This window comes from Nilaparvata lugens, chromosome X (genome assembly GCF_014356525.2).
Source record: "Nilaparvata lugens isolate BPH chromosome X, ASM1435652v1, whole genome shotgun sequence".
NCBI lineage: Eukaryota > Metazoa > Arthropoda > Insecta > Hemiptera > Delphacidae > Nilaparvata > Nilaparvata lugens.
The window spans coordinates 102,597,947-102,609,882 of record NC_052518.1 but is presented as its reverse complement, the minus strand read 5'-3'; the positions used below and the strand labels follow the sequence as shown (position 1 = coordinate 102,609,882).

General features: G+C 46.2%; 1 protein-coding gene across 1 annotated transcript; it reads right to left on the bottom strand.

The window, feature by feature from the left end:
* Positions 1–11,546: 11,546 nt before the first annotated feature.
* Positions 11,547–11,936, bottom strand: LOC120354728. Its single transcript, XM_039442172.1, has one exon. The coding sequence runs from the start codon at positions 11,934–11,936 to the stop codon at positions 11,547–11,549; it is 390 nt and encodes a 129-aa protein (XP_039298106.1).

Sequence of the window (11,936 nt, the reverse complement as noted above, 5' to 3'; positions counted from 1 at the left end):
ATTCTTAATTAACCGAGGATGGTTATAGGCCTATTTTCAATTCTTCAAGATTTCAGTAGGTCAAGTTTTTAATTAGACCCTTGGGGGGGGGAGCACGGGCTACCTGCTTGTGTTGAATAAAATACTAATTAATTGTACTAAATACTAATTATTTACTAAATAAATACTATATTTATTGATACTTAGAAAGACCGGTTTCGGTTATTACACCATTGTCAATCTCTGATAAACCTGATAAATCTGTGGTTTTTGACAATTTCTTAGTCTTTTTCATTGAAAACAAAAAATGAAAAGAGTCTTCCTTTTCAGTGAAAATTAAGTAAATGGAACGTATATTTCTTTTCAGAAACCGTCTAAAATTAAAACATTATGCAGAAAGAAACAGTCCTTGGTTTAACTAATATTGTAATAAAATTTCTTAGTCTTTGATTTGGAGAAGATTGGATTTGTCTCTTGTTTTAAAATGCATCTATGTGGTCTTGAGATCATTCCCGACTGCTTAGTATTCAAAATAAATTATAAATAATAATTAACAAATTTATTTCTCCTCTTGAAACAAGCACACATAAATCAAGATGAATGTTAATCTTGTACTAAAAAATATATAAAAGAACAAACCTAAAGTAAAACTCATTCAAATACCAATAATATGAAAATTCACGATTTTGAAGATACATAAATTAAAATAATAATAAAATAATTTACATAATTAAATTAAATCAATCATTAGCATATAACTTACAGTTAATGATAAAATTTATTTTATGAAACTGAGATGAAAAGAAGTTTTGGACTGTAGTCTTTTTCTTGTCCTTAAGTTGATTGTAAATGATAAATAGATAAAATGAGAAGAATTGCATTATCGAAATGACAGATTTCCTTAGAAGGAATTTCTTCAGAAAAATTTGAATAGAAATAAAAAAATCCTGTTTCGAGAATAAAAATACGAATAATTTCACTAATCATTTACATGTTTATTGTTAGTTGGTAAAATTTATTGTATGTGATTTACCCTGGGAGTTGTTCACGGTACTTGTATGATAAATATCATCCCTTGCATAATGCTTGTAACGTCGACACAATCCTGGCCTTTTAGCTTAAGAGTGACCAACCTTTTTTAATTAAGGTTCTAAGGGTTAATAGGGTTCTAAAGGTTAATAAGGGTTACTATGACTACCTTCAATTTGTGACGTTTCCATCTGCTTGAAAATATCTTCACTGCTCTTCGGGCTATTGCAATCAATGTTAGGATAAGTATTATTGAATGAGTTGGAAAAAAATTAGAAAACAGGAATCGGTGAAATGGTTTGTCAGTTAGTTGGTGGATAAAACTAAGGGCGAGAGAATATTGGCGTTTTTCGGATGTTTTTTCAGGCGCCGATCGGAAAGCTCCCTGCCCTACTGACTTTAAAAACGCCTAATATGGTCTCGCCCTAAGAGTCGTTCAATTAAATAATTCAACTAATTCAAAATAAAACACATCTCTCAGTTTTTGATTTATCGCAAGAGACATTGAAACAATGTAACATCACTGAGTATTTATTTGTGATAGACTTTTAAAACTTAAGATGCTAGATTTTTAGATTAAAAGATTTTTAAATTTCTGTTTTAATAGTTGAATATTCCTCTAGTTTTGAAATAATGTGATCATGTCTTGTCATGAAGTACTCGCTTGTACTTATTCTATTTTTATTAAAAATATTGTATGCATATTTTTAAATCTTTATTCTGTTTTGTATTTGATTTTGACCTTTTGTGTGTTCAAATAAAACAGATCATTTCGTAGAATCTGATAGGAAAAAATATTGAAAAAAAATCAAACAAATCATTCTGGAGAATATTCATATGTTGGAAGTGCTGTTCGAAGAACACCTCGATGATAGCATGAAAAAGCAAGAACCATTCTATATTTTCTTACATGTTTCAGTCATGAATTAGTAAATTATAAAAGACATTGTGATGACTTTGCTACCAGTATTGTGATTATTATGGGTGCGAGAACCAACTAAGACCTTGATATGGCGGAAGGTGTGGCTCATTTATCAATTGGGCTAGTCAGTCGGGTCGAGCGAGGGGTTTGTTACCACTGTCTAAAGAAATGGCTTTGGTGGCCCTGAAAAGGGCCAAGTTTGTTGCTGGTGGCCCTGAAAAGGGACCAAGATTGTTGCTGGTGGCCCTAAAAAGGGACCAAGGCAGGCTAGATGTTTAGTAGTCGTCTCCGCTGGGAGGACCTCCTCGACCACTTCCTCGTTTAGAAGGGGCCTTCGGTCAAACCCCGGGCAGGCAGGGTCGTAGGCTTCCGCTGCACACACTCCGATGTCGGTTCGGCACCCAACCCGCGCATCCAGAACCGTGCGCCAGTTGTTAGGCTGGGGCGCTAGGTCTTGGGGCGCAGCTGGCGCGGCGGTGTACAGCCTCAGCCTCTCCTCCGCCTGGCGAAGCCGACGTAGGGCCCTCCTCTTCTGGATTCGGCGGCCGGCTCGGTTCCTCCTAGGCATCGGCTGGGTAGTAGACAAGGAAGACACCTCATGTTGTGGTTAGTCTCGCCGTGGTCCCCTCATTGGCCTGCTCGCTGCTCTGCTCCTGGTCTCGGTAGTGGTCTCGGCTGGTAGTGGTCTCTGATAGTGGTCTCGGCTGGTGGTCTCTTCTGGCTCTTCAGTGGAAGGCTGCTAGTGAGCAAGTGCTGTCGAGGGTAGCTGAGTAGCCCCCTTTTATTCACAGTCCCCGAGTTCACCTGCGCTGCTATTGGCCGGCGGTGCTTCGGCCAATAGAAACGCAGGAACGGGTGGCGGCGACTGAGGCGCACCCTGGTGGCGGGTGGATCAACCACTCATTTGGTTGATGCGTGGCGTGGGGAGCAGAGCAGAGCGGCAGGCTGAAAGGTAGCGAGCGCGAGGGAGGTATCAATTCCCCCCCCCCCGTTTGAGGTAGCCACGGCGAGAATTTATTGATTGCAAAAAACAAGATACAATGTTTACAAAATATAAAAAAGTGCCATTGGGCGATAATTTTACAGAAGTGAGACTAGAAGGGTCTCCCCCAACAGGTGGGTTGTGGTCAATAATTACAGAAATAAGACCAGAAGGGTCTCCCCCAACAGGTGGGTTGTTATTCCAAGAGATGTTGCTGGTCGGTGGTTGGAGCCGGGCGTAGTTGAGTCTCGTACACCTTGATGGTCTAGTTGTCACGGGTGATCCAGTAGACAGCTCCTTGGTTGTGGGCGACCGTATATGGTCCCTTCCATCTGGGTGCTAGGCCCGCGTGGAATTTCTGAGCCTTGTTTGAGAGTTGATGATTCCGTGTGAGCACCTGGTCGCCGATCTGGTAACCCGCGGAAGGTGGTCGCAGGAAGGTGGTCGCAGGAAGGTGGCGGCCACCTATGGTAGAACCGTGATGTGCCGTCCTTCTTGGGAACAATAATGATTGGAGAGTTGTAAGGCGAATCACTGGCTTCTACCAGGTTGCGTTCCTTGAGGGCGGCATCTTCGGACTCGATAATTTGCAATTTCTCCCGTGAGTATCGGTAAGGCCGCTGGCTGCGTATTTCTGAGCTGTTGAGTTGAATCTTCATGGTGGCGGCCGTGGTGATGGAGGGTGGCATCTGCTCCATGAACAATTTTGCGTTTTGTTGCAGTAATACTGTTAACCGTCGGTGCTGGTCGCTGAGCGTGTCTTCTAGTAACTTGTCAACCAGGTGAGTGTCCATCTCTACTGAGACTGGTGGTTGTGCTATCCAGAAGATCGTGTCTCGCTGCGTCCTTCTGTAGATTAGCCTGTCTTGCTCAAAGTCAAGCACTGCCTTATTCTCCCGAAACCATGGTCGTCCCAAGATGATGTCTTCGCGTAGGTCAGGTAGACCTAGGAAGGGAATATTTTGAATGTACTGTTGGATCTGGAGTTCCAGATGTCCTTGTATGGCCGTTTCGCAGCTAGTGGGATGGTTGGCCAGCAGTACAGGTAGCTTCAGCGGTTGGATCTGTGTACTGTGGTCGAGGTGGGCAGCTCTCACGAAGTTGTGCATTGCAGCTGAATCGAGTAGAGCGTGTAGTTGTTTACCCGCGAGGATGACAGGGATCCGGGGTAGAGTCTGTCCGTCTATCTGGATCATGGCTAGGTTCGGTGCTTGGCTGGGCGGAGGGCTGGTGATGTGGTTGTTGACTACTGGGGCGGCAGTGTTGGTGACCTTGTTGGTGACTGCGGCCAGGGCAGTGTTGGTGACCTGGTGGCTGACTGCGGCTGAGGCAGTGTTGGTGACCGGCTGGTTGACGGCGGCTGGGGCAGTGTTGGTGACCTGGTGGCTGACTGCGGCTGGGGCAGTGTTGGTGACCTGGTGGCTGACTGCGGCTGGGGCAGTTTTGGTGACCTGGTGGCTGACTGCAGCTGGGGCAGTGTTGGTGACCGGCTGGTTGACGGCGGCTGGGTCAGTGTTGGTGACCTGGTGGCTGACTGCGGCTGGGGCAGTGTTGGTGACCTGCTGGTTGACGGCGGCTGGGTCAGTGTTGGTGACCTGGTGGTCGACTGCGGCGAGGGCAGTGTTGGTGACTCCGTCCATGACAGCGATCCCAGTAGGTGGTGGGTGCGTGTGGGTCACAGTTGCATGTTCCTCCCCAGGCTGGTGGTCGATGACGCGCTCATCGTTGGCTGGTGATGCTGTCCTCTCGCGGGCCAGTAGAGGCGCGGCTGCTGGGTGCTGTGGAGAGTCTCTGTCAGCCGGGAAGAGCAAGGGGTCTTCGGTGACATTGGAAGGAGACTTAGCGACGCTAGCAGGGTCTACGGTGGCGTGACGGGTAGGCGATCGATCCGTTGTGAGTGAGACGGTCATGAGTGACGGCTGGGTGGTTGACGCGCAAGGGTATGCCGGACGCGGTTGCTGTTGTGAGACGGTGACTCAGGTGACGACTGGTACTGGGTCATTCTTGATAGCCCGTGGAGGTGCGGCTGCTAGGTACCGTGGAGAGTCTCCGTCAGCCGGGAAGAGCGAGGGGTCTTCGGTGATGTTGGAAGGAGGCTTGGTGACGCTGGCAGGATCCACAGTGGCGTGACCAAGGAATGACTGGCTGGCCGGTTCGGTGACTGTTATTGCTTGTAGTTGGGGTGGTGACCTGCGAGGCTGGCGCTGCGGGTCTTGCACCTCATCGTTAGTGTAGTGGACTCCTACTTTCCGTGCTGGAGGGGGTGGAGTCCGAGTCTCTCCAGTATCGCCGTTTCCCTGCCGTTTCTTCGCGAGTTCTGGGCAGTCGCGATGAAAATGCTTGGCCGGGCAGTAATGACACTGAGGAAGCTGGTTGTAGTTGAACCTCGGCGGCGGCTCTCGATGGGGTGGCCCTGCGGGTGCCGTAGGTTGAGGTAGCTTATATTTTGGTCGACTGTTGAGGTCGGTTTCCAGGTCGTTAGCGATCATGATCAGCTCTTCATAGTTCGTGGGACGAGCAGCTCGAACTAGGGTGCGAAGCTCGGAACTCAGCTGACCGATGAGCAGGGCGATCACCTCGTCTTCAGCCAGGTTGGTTCCTAAGTGCTGCTGTAGTTGGAGCTTCTGACGGATAAATCGCTCCACTGGCTGGTTCGGTTTGTGGGTTTGTGGGTGGTGCCATAAAATTCTGTGTGAGTGGCTGCGATTTTATGGGCTCCCGAGAAACGGGCCTGGTTCCCAGGTGGTGACGAATTCTCCTTAGTCTCTCCACCAGGCGGCGGCGTCGTCTTGTAGTTGCGTTTTTAGAAGCATGACCAAGGTATAGCTGGGAATGTGGTGACCCTGTAGCAGCTCGGTGCACTGTCGCATGAAGGTGATGGGGTCTTCATGGAGCTTGCCGTGGAAGAACGGTAACAGGGTCGCTATGCTGGTCAGCTGGCTGAGGTTGCCGGTGTAGCACACGGCTGAAGCCGGTAAGTTGGCCATGTTGCTGGTTGCAGTAGTGGCGTGACTAGAGGTTGACGGTGGAGCAGGCAGGTTGACGGTCAGCGTGCTGGGTTGCAGGGTGGTTGGTCGAGCGGGCTCGCTGGTGAAGGCGGGTGGCTGCGTTGCTGCTGTCGGTTTGACCGGTGGTCTGTGCAGGCCAGCCGGCGAATGTAGACTCGGTGTGCTGGCTGGTTGACTGCATCGAATCTTCGGTGGTCGTATCTCCACTGTCTCCGGCTCTGGTTCTAGTCACTACCATGTTCAGGTGTTATGGGCGCCACTGGGAAATTGCCTGTTCCCAGACAGGTATTCTGAATTGAAAGATTCAGAGACACATTTTGTTGAAAGAAAATAAGTTTGAATTTTTTGTGTGAAAAATTCAAGACATACATTTAGATGAAAAATTTAAGACATACTTTTAGTTGAAAATTTAGGTTGACATTTTGTTTGAAAAAAAAGGTTTGACAGTGGTAACGGGTTACTGTATCTCCATACAGTGAGTGGCCCCATGTTGGCAGGCACCAATAATTGATATGGCGGAAGGTGTGGCTCGTTTATCAATAGGGCTAGTCAGTCGGGTCGAGCAAGGGGTTTGTTACCACTGTCTAAAGAAATGGCTTTGGTGGCCCTGAAAAGGGCCAAGTTTGTTGCTGGTGGCCCTGAAAAGGGACCAAGATTGTTGCTGGTGGCCCTGAAAAGGGACCAAGATTGTTGCTGGTGGCCCTAAAAAGGGACCAAGGCAGGCTAGATGTTTAGTAGTCGTCTCCGCCGGGAGGACCTCCTCGACCACTTCCTCGTTTAGAAGGGGCCTTCGGTCAAACCCCGGGCAGGCAGGGTCGTAGGCTTCCGCTGCACACACTTCGATGTCGGTTCGGCACCCAACCCGCGCATCCAGAACCGCACGCCAGTTGTTAGGCTGGGGCGCTAGGTCTTGGGGCGCAGCTGGCACGGCGGTGTACAGCCTCAGCCTCTCCTCTGCCTGGCGAAGCCGACGTAGGGCCCTCCTCTTCTGGATTCGGCGGCCGGCTCGGTTCCTCCTAGGCATCGGCTGGGTAGTAGACAAGGAAGACACCTCATGTTGTGGTTAGTCTCGCCGTGGTTCCCTCATTGGCCTGCTCGCTGCTCTGCTCCTGGTCTCGGTAGTGGTCTCGGCTGGTAGTGGTCTCTGATAGTGGTCTCGGCTGGTGGTCTCTTCTGGCTCTTCAGTGGAAGGCTGCTAGTGAGCAAGTGCTGTTGAGGGTAGCTGAGTAGCCCCCTTTTATTCACAGTCCCGAGTTCACCTGCGCTGCTATTGGCCGGCGGTGCTTCGGCCAATAGAAACGCAGGAACGGGTGGCGGCGACTGAGGCGCACCCTGGTGGCGGGTGGGTCAACCACTCATTTGGTTGATGCGTGGCATGGGGAGCAGAGCAGAGCGGCAGGCTGAAAGGTAGCGAGCGCGAGGGAGGTATCAACCTTCAGTTAATTATAGTTTCTCATTATACTTGTGAAGAACCAGTTTCCCAGATGTCCCAAAATTGTTTGATATCATTTAGCTAGCGTACTACATAACAATGCCTCCACACCACCTCAAGTGATTGTCACTAAATTTTAGTTTTCTTGCCCTACCTACTATCATAGGTAGGGAGAGTATTACTTTCCAGGAATATTTAGATAGACCAATTTCAAGATTTCTATACGTTTCAAATTGCTCTGAGTCCAAAATGGTTTTTGGGTATTGTCTGTGTATGAACACGAAATCTCTATTCATGATTGATGACGGATTGTCTTTGATGATCTTACGCCATGAGGGATCGACCCGGAGAAATTCAATAAAAATGGTGGATAATGAGTGAAAAATGGGTTTGTAAATATTCGATGAGTATTAACTTATTGGAGTAGAGAAAAATATTATTATGACAAGGAAAGTAGAGTGTGATTTTTTTAGCACGGCTACACCTTTATGTTTCTCAAATTTTGTGTATTATTGGAAGGTAGTGAAAGTGAATTTAACCTTCACGTTAGTTTGTCGTCAGCAGTTTAGTCAGGGTGGGTTAGGTCAGTCTTGTGGTTAGTTTGTGCTAGTTTTGGCGAGGTTAGGTAAGGCTTGCTCAGTCCTCCATCAGGTAAGCTTATATTGTGCGGTTAGGTTACATTAGGCTTTGCTAGGTAAAGGTGTTTATTGCACTGAAATTAGAAGAAAATGAAAATGTGGTATACAGTAGGCCTAGGTACTGGTTTGTACTATAAAAATATGTTCCTCTCTTTTCAAGAAAAAAACTGCACTTTAAATTTCTTATCAATCTCCAACAAAATTTTCAAATTTGTCTATTTGGATTCTTCACCCAAATCTACATGAGATTTTACAATTTTTTTACCCACATGCAAGTTATCAAGATCTGATCATTGTGTCAATAGTTATGAGTGTTTGAAGTTTTTAACCTTGAGGTGTCCTTATATATAGAAGCGCCTCCCCACTAGGAAATCCTGAATTTAAGTTCATCTAAAAGGTGATTCTGATAGAACATAACTCTTGTATAACAATACTACTACTCATTGACTCTACGGCCCTTGAAGAGCCTTGGTCTCCTCCACAAGCCTTTTCCATGCATTTCTGTCCTGTGCTCGCTGCCTCCACCTTCTCACGCCCAAGGATTGAAGGTCTGCCTCCACGTCGTCCAACCATCTCTTGCGTGGTCGGCCGCGCTTTCTTTGTCCCCCTGGTTGCTGATACAGAGACATACGTTCCACATGGCCCAACTAACGAATACGTGCTCTTCTAATTTCAATAACAATGCTCGGTTGCCCATACAGATTATACAGCTCATCATTTTTCTGAGTCGCCACCTATCAGCCTCTAACACTGGCCCATAAATTCTTCTAGGATTTTTCTCTCCCATCAATTCAACAGCATCTTATCACAACTTGTCAACACCCATGTTCCACAAGCATACATCACCACTGGTCGCAGAACTGTCCTATAAATTTCAATTTGACTGCTCCAGCTTAACAGCCTTCATCTAAGGATTTTCTGTAGGCTGAAGTATGCCCTATTTCCAGCTTTCAATCTCTCTTTGATTCCCATTTGATTTTCATTTTTGTTAGTGATGAGGGATCCAAGATACTTAAAACATTCTACTGTTTTAAAACAATGTCCTTCCAGTGCGAGCTCTTCAGGTATCCTTCTCTGGTCTCTAGTCATCCTCATGTACACGAGTCTTACTTCCATTGACTGCCAAACCTGCCTTTTTTGACTCTTCCTCCAATTTTCCAAAACTTTCAATCAGATCCTCCTCCCTTCAGGCTAAGATGTCTACATCATCTGCATATGCTAGGCACTGTGCCATTCTAGTAAGCAGTGTACCTCCAGCATTCAAACCTATATTTCTGACTGCTCTTTCCAAGACAAGGTTAAACAGAGTGCCTGACAGAGTATCTCCCTGTCTCAGACCCCTCTCAATGCCGAACTCTCGAGAGCTTTGACCAGCGATACTAGCTTTGCTTTCGGTTCCTGTCGATGTCATGTTCACAAGGTGCACCAACTTATCTGGAATCTCCAGTATGCAGAGTGTTTCTAGCATACCACATCCTGTCTACACTATCATATGCTTGCTTGTAGTCTATGAATAACTGGTGGACAGGAATATTGAATTCATAGCATTTGTGCAGTATAGTTCTGATAGTGAATATATGATCCGTTGGTGCTCTTCTCTGTCTGAAACCACTCTGATATTCTCCAAGAGCATTTTCAGCATAAGGTGCCAACCTCTTTGCTAACACCTTTGCAAAGACCTTGTAAGCTACATTTAACAGAGCAATACCATGGTAATTAGCACATTCCAACTTGGAGTCTTTTTTATGTATTGGGCAAAGGAGTGCCATTTTCCAGTCATCCGGCATTTTCTCTTCCCTCCACACTTTACAGACCAGGGCATGCACCTTTCTCAAAACCAGCTCTCATCCATGCTTCAACAGTTCAGCTGTAATGTTATCACTGCCTGGTGCTCTATTGTTCTTCAGCTCCTGCAAGGCTTCACTGACTTCTTCAAGCCCCGGTTCCCGGTCTGCAATTGTATGTTGGTCTTCCAAAAATCTGGACCCACCTCTCTCACCGATGGGATTCAACAAATTCTCAAAATATTCTGCCCATCGATCCAGAACCGCAGCTGGGTCCCCAGCCAGAATTCCATGTTTGTCTCTTATCAGTACTGCTCTAGCTTGGAAACCCTTCTTTTCTTCTCTTACCAAGCTGTACATCTCCCTTATTCTTCTGTTTGTGGCTTGTTCCTGTATCTTTTCAATCTTCCTCCTTTCCCAAGCTCGTTTCTTCTCTCTACATATGTTTGCTGCCAGAGTCCTGGCTCTTACAAACGCCTCTCTGGTATTCCTGGTCACTCTTTGCAGTGCCCTCTGCCTTGCTTCATTTCTCATGCTTATTGCTTCTCTGCATTCTTGGTCAAACCATTCTCCCCTCCAAACAGGTCGCATGTTGCCTAATGTTTCCTCTGCTGCTCTTGTCAAAGTCCCTTTCAATATTTCCCAATCACGCTCCACATCATTGACTCCCTCTGTCTCTCCAGGTGCTAATAGATGCTTTACTTTCTCTTCATATTGCACAGCAATTTCCCTTGTCTTCAATTTATCTGTGTCAAATTTTGTCACTCTTGGGTTTTTTATTGAATGCACTAGTAATATTCTCTGCCTGCTTGCATGTTGCCATCACCAGGTAGTGGTCAGAGTCCACATCTGCCCTCTAAACCTAGTGCCACAGTGCAGGATGGTTTCTCACAGCTTGGCGTTGTTGTCATTTGAGATGGGTGTCTGGCTTGGAGGTATTTCGGCCACATTGCAGGATGACTGTTAACGGTTGCCGAAAGATCAACAGCTGGGTTTTTTCGTTATTTTTCGTGATAGAGAAATTCTGATTGCAGATTCTTTCTCAGCGACCCCAAGTTTAGCCTGAAGGCTCAGAATGTCAAAAATGTTTTTAAATAATTAAAAATCATCATGAAAAGTCATTAATATGGTAGTACACCACGTTTCTGGAAACTTTTTACTGGTGACTGGAGTTTATTGGTAACACAAAAATCAAAATAGTCGTGAGAAAGAAAACTGCTGATGAACGCAAATAAGACCGCCACTCCATTGTTCTATTGTTTCGGCTGCTTGGCTGAGCCTGGCTGGAGGGATCAAATAACCTACTGGATTGATCTTTCGTCTGTCCGCTAGGCAGAACTACGCCGACCATTGCTGGGTGGAAGACGTTACTGCGGCCGCTCGCATTCCCACCAACGCTGCTATTATTTGCTGTCTCAGCTTCTAGTCCGAGTCAGACAAGCATCCAGCCTGCACTGCGGAGCTAGGTTAAAGGCTTTTACATCTATTATATCTGAAGCATGCCATCTATCTATGAGAACATGGTCAATCTGGTTCAGTGTATGACCATCAGGTGACTTCCATGTTGCCTTATGTATATTTTTATGAGGGAAGCAGGTGCTTGCAATAGTCATTCTGTTGCTGATTGCAAAGTCGATAAGTCATGTACCATTATCATTTGACTCCTCATGTAAACTCTCCTTGCCTATTGCTGGTCTATAGCATTCTTCCCTTCCTACCTTGGCATTCATGTCACCCAGAATAATTTTCACATCATGAGCAGGGGCCTCATGTTAAAGTTGCTCAAGCCTATCATAGAAAGCATCCTTAGCATCCTCATCACTTTCCTCCATTGGAGCATGAGTGGAGATCAGTGTGATTGTGAAGAATCTACCTCTTATCCTTATTGAGCACAATCTCTCATCAATATCCTTGAAGTCTATAAGCTGTCCTAGTAAGTTATTGTGCACCACAAATGCAGTTCCAAAGGTGTTAGTGTTATTTCCACTGCATAGTATGGTGTAGTCCTTGGTCTTCAAAATGTGGGATCCTCTCCATATTACCTCCTGAAGCACAGCCACATCCACCCTGTACTTTTTTAATTGATCTGTCAGGCCATTCAGAGCACCAGGTCTGAACAATGTACGCACATTCCAAGATGCTAGTTTCCAATCCATTCCCAT

Bases quoted from the DNA above. Each gene is read 5' to 3' on its own strand.
- LOC120354728 (XM_039442172.1), bottom strand. From the start codon at position 11,936: ATGGGAATGGATTGGAAACTAGCATCTTGGAATGTGCGTACATTGTTC.